The 5,282-nt window shown below is 39.2% G+C and overlaps 1 protein-coding gene across 1 annotated transcript; it reads left to right on the forward strand.

Moving 5' to 3' along the window:
- The first annotated feature begins 606 nt into the window (after positions 1–606).
- Positions 607–4,557, forward strand: LOC135476889 (carbohydrate sulfotransferase 8-like). The gene is made up of 3 exons (XM_064757034.1): positions 607–655; positions 1,738–1,799; positions 3,622–4,557. Exons 1-3 carry the CDS (start codon positions 607–609, stop codon positions 4,555–4,557), a joined length of 1,047 nt encoding a protein of 348 aa, XP_064613104.1.
- The last annotated feature ends 725 nt before the right edge of the window (positions 4,558–5,282 follow it).

Consider the following 5,282-nt stretch of genomic DNA (forward strand, 5'->3'; position numbering starts at 1 on the left):
TGTGTTCAATGGCGAAAAGCTTTTATGAGTCGCTTTTAAGCAAAATGGCTTTTAACGGAATACATTAGTCACGTTTTTTTGGCATGTAAGAAAGATATACTATGATGCAGTTTTAGGTGAAATTATTTATTTGATTTGTGTTTTACGCCGGACTCAAGAATATTTCACTTATTCCACGGCGGCCAGTATTATGGTGAGTGGAAACCAGACAGAGTTCGGGGGAAACACACGACCATCTACAGGCTGCTGTCACATCCTTTCACGTACGGCCAGAGAGGAAGCCAACTTGAGCTGGACTTGAACTCACAGCGACCGCATTGGTGAGCGGTTCCTGGGTCTTTACGCTGCGCTATTGCGCTAACCAACTGAGCCAGGGAGGCCCCAATTTTTGATCAAGTTAAGAGACAGATATCGATAAAGAGCGCGTTCTTGCAAACACTATAGACATTATAGATCAATCCTTGGGATGTCATCTATGCGGTGACATTTGTTCCACTGCGTGATACACATGTACATACATGTGATCTTATGTACATGTTACGCCCATCAGGTCCGTGTCCCGTCAGATCCAAGGTTAGCCTCGTGCATGCTTGGACCATCCTCGCTATGAAGATCTCACAGAAAGCCTTTCTCCTGGTGCTCCTGTTCGGTACAGGTTTGCTATTCATTCTACTTATCAGGTATCAAGGTAAATGAAGAAAACCTTATTACCATACTTTCCTTAAAATTCGCCTTAAAATTTTATTTTTTGAGGCCAATGAAAATACGTTTTGGTGCTGAAAGTTAGATTTGTTTTTCTGTAAAATACAACTATACCTTTACGTTTATTTAACACGTGTTTATTTGGAAGTAAGACATTTCTGTGTGGAATAAAACAATGCAAATTGTTGTGTCTTGTTGTTCAACAAAATTTTATTTGTGCGTAGGATAAGCTAACCTTCAGCCTCAGATATTTGTGTCTATCCCACGGGGACCATGTTATAGACCCGTCAACATGCGTAACAAATCTATGCAGTATTATTTCAAAGGCTAACAAATAAGCAACAGGTTGTAGGTTATAACATTTAAAAATCATACCATAAGCTCACCAATAGCATTGTTTTTCAAAATGGTTAGGGGATTATAGCTTGTAGTTCTGGTCCTCTTCACACTGAAGTTTAGTTTTGATATTGACGAGGATGTTTGCGATAGTTTCACCAGACATGAGTTTGTCTTTTAAACGATTAAATCTCAGGCGATTCCTATCAATGCTGTGAGTTCGAGCCCAGCTCATGCTGCGCCCGCTTCGGCGGCACGTGGAAAAGTCTGTACATTTGGTCTGTATATTTAATCCATATGTTCATGGCGAAGATCAGATCATGTACTTCCATTTCCAAATGATATTGGCTTTAGCACTGTGTCTTAAAGAGCATATTGTATAATATATACGACGATAACGCAATGGTTAGTTCATAGAGTCCTGAGCTATCAGTCCAACAACCCACCCAGTGCAACAACGCATCCAGTGCAATAACGCATCCAGCACAACAACGCATTTAGGGTGACGGCGTTTTGCATGACATGCACGTGAATGTGGTTTATAGGGTGCATTTTAAATTTTTTAATTCAAACTTGTCAGCCAGTTTCTATAAATTTGGCTGATTAAGCAACAATGGAAAAAAATAAATAAATAAAACGAACTCTCACGAGTTGGCTCATTCACAGAGCATATCCTATTTGTCTCCTTTGATTTTGCAGATTTTGTCCAAACAAAGATAATGAAACCGAAAGCAAACATATTGAGTAAATCTGTCAAGAAGGTAAGTATATGTGTCAAAGTCTATGAAGATTCGCAAGCAAATAAAAGTCTAAGTGGTTAATCTTCACGTCTTCATAAAGCGATTAGATGTTGAATGCCCCGAAATGCTGCTCCAAACCATAGAGTCTATCTTTAAATTGTCTTTCTCTGGAATATGCAGTTTGAATGGGTATTGATGCGCTGTGATTGGCTGGAAGTTATTGTTACGTGTCATGATGTTATTCTTGTTGTGATTGGCTGGAATTTATTTTTACATGTTGGAATCTTGTCCTTGTGATTGGTTGGGATATAACATTGAGATTTGGGTTGTTATTATGGGCTGTAGGTTATCAATACGTGTAGAGATATTGTCCACGTGAATGGCTGGAAGTTATTACATTACGTGTAGAGGTATTGTCCTTGTTACGAATGGCTGGAAGCCATTACATTACCTGTAGGAGTATTGTTCTTGTTACGAATGGCTGGAAGTTGTCACATTACGTGTAGGGTATTATTTAACAGTTCGTTTTATGTTGTTATCGTTATTGTGGTTGGCTGAATGTTAATATTCGTTATCTGAGTCATCCTTGTTTTAATGAACGGAGAGTTGACGACACGTGTATAAGTTATCATTCGTGTGTTGTAAACGGTTGAGAGTTATCATAGCGTGATACGAATAGGGATGCGTTTCAAATCAAATAGGAATGTCGGATGGTAGTCTTTGAAACGACATCTAATTGTGGCGAATGTCCATTCAAACGCCAGTGATCTTTGTAAAGGTTTCGTTTACTTTGCTTATTGTGTGACCAAGCATTCGAAACATATAATTTTCTGCACTGATTGTATGTTCTTAATTACTCTTTGGGAAGAATTTTTCAGGCGCCAGTATGTTAGTATATGCAATAAAAATAGTGACCTAACCTCTCTGATACGTGCCATCGTACAGTAGGACCTTTTTTACCTAAGGTATGAAAGAGTTCGGACTTGAAACTCTTCAATTATAAGACTGGCAAGGTAACTTGTACAGCTTGTCACGTTGAAAATATCAGTTTGTTTAACTTAACACTTGCCCTGGTGGTCAAAATTGCAGCAGGTGAACATTTATTCGATTTTAATTGAATTTGATGTGATTTACCAGGCGAAGGTGGAGAAGAAAATACAAAAGGTTGTTGTTTAAAGTTTGAAGATCGAAATTGATAGTGTGAAATACATTTATTTTCAAGCTCAAACCTTGCACGTGGGATGTTCTGCCAGCAACCTCCTGATGGTCGTGGGTTTCCCCCGCTTCCTGCCAGGTTTCCTCTCATCATAATGTTGGCCGCCGTCGTATCAGTTAATTATCCTTGGGCACGGCGGAAAACACCAAGCAAATAAATACTAGTAAATAAATAAATCAAACTGTGCAAAGAAACAAGTATGTCCAAAGAATACAAAAAATATGCAGGATACAAAAAAAAAATAACTAAAACATAACCTGACCTTCAATACAATGTATCTGGCGACACCAAACCTAACCAATCGGTTTTCACTTAGGAAGTAAAGTACTCCACCCCCAGCCAGTCCGTTTTCACTTTTTTTCTGGCATGGGGTTAAATGCAGGAAACCACAAGAAAAGGTCAGTGAAAAGAAAACAGATTTGAAAATTTAAAAAAAAAAACAGTTATTATTTTAATTGAAAAATGAAAAAAATTTATACAATGCTTGAGTCAAATGACGGTGACACACCTACATGTGAGTCAGGACTTGCTTTATTCCGGAATTCTCCCATCAGTGAGTCACAGATATGTTCTCACTGCTATATATACATGTACACTTTTGTATGAGTATGCCCGATGTATTTTCAGGTGTTTCAAATCGATGAGTCCAACCAAAGAGTGGCCTTACTTCGCAGACAATGTCGATCACCACTGCTCAAACTGATCGCAGACCTGACCACAAACCGAGAGCGAGCCAACAACAGAATACTGGTGGACCCCAGGCACAAGCTCAGCTATTGCAACGTTCCCAAGATTGGCTCTTCCTTCTGGTACAGCGCTTTTGCCGTACTGCAAGACAAAGAGAGCGTCACGCGCTCTCCTTACGACCTTTGGAACAAATACGGGGAAAATATACACCAGAAGGTCAAGGTGACAAATTTCAAAAAAATTCCTATTAAATTTAGAGATGATTGGCTGCAGGACAGTCTTTTGTTTCTGTTCGTGCGTAATCCATACGCTCGCTTGTTTTCGGCTTACGTAAGCAAATTCGTCATCCCGAATAGATTTTATTGGCCTGGCTCTGGAAGAGTAGCTATTCGTTACATTCGGCCCAATCCTTCTAAGTTTGCTATGAAATGCGGCCATGACGTCACCTTCCAAGAATTTCTAAAATTTTTTCTAGCCACGGAATCTCCAGATAAGAAACTTTCATCCGATCATCACTGGACTCCAATCTACAAACTGTGCAACCCTTGTTCCTATGGCTACAAGTTTATTGGCAAGACGGAAACGTTTCTAAATGACACTGTGGAGATAATTAAAAGAGCAAAGCTTGGAGATAAAATGGACTTTCAGCGAAGCGGTGAATCTGCTGTAAAAGCTGACATCGTCAAAACCGTTGAACATTTTTTAAACCACTCTATTCGACTGCATGGCTGTGTGGATGTTGGCAGGAATTTGTGGAGATTGTGGTATGCGTTTAAAGCCAAGGGTTACATAAAACCAGACTCGGAAATTCCACAAAGTGTAGCAGAGATGTATGTTTTGATTATCGACAACTTATATCATGGTACACAGTTTTAGATACTGATATCCTTGAACATCTTTGCGTGTTTCCATTATCACTGAAAACTCACAGATAACTTCTCTTAGTATGATTCCGTCGTAATTACGTACCTAATATACTTTCTTAGTTCTTTGGTGGTTTGTGTTCGTTGTGGTTTTTGGAACTGGCCTTGCGACTATTGATCTTGGTATAGGACATATTCTCCCCTGGACATTTTCCGCCCAGACATTTTCCCCTCGCGGGCATTTTCCCATCCGAATATTCTTGAGTACGGCGTAAAACACCAATCAAAAAAAAAAAAATTTTCCCCTCCGGACATTTTCCCCTCCCGGACACTTTCCCCTCCCAGGCATTTTCCCCTCCGAACATTTTCCCCTTCCTATATATCTACATGTATAAGATCAGTGGGAAATATAAATGTTGATAATCAAAGTAGCCTCCCAGACAAGCATAATTAACAAACACGTCTAATAAGATAAGCCTGGTATCAAACATTTATGATGTGGTTTTAGTGTGAGTGACAGAGATTTGGCAGTGTATACCACGATGAATGAATTACCGTGTAGAGTATAATATGACATACTCTACACTTTGCACACTATTACAATTTACACTCCTCAATTTATAATATGACATAACCTCTTATGTCATACTAAGCACCTATACCCTACAAGCGTATTATGTCAATTAGGCCCCTATACTCTACAAGCGTATTATGTCAATTAAGCACCTATACTCTACA

The sequence above is a fragment of the Liolophura sinensis genome, chromosome 10, assembly GCF_032854445.1.
Source record: "Liolophura sinensis isolate JHLJ2023 chromosome 10, CUHK_Ljap_v2, whole genome shotgun sequence".
NCBI classification, from domain to species: domain Eukaryota; kingdom Metazoa; phylum Mollusca; class Polyplacophora; order Chitonida; family Chitonidae; genus Liolophura; species Liolophura sinensis.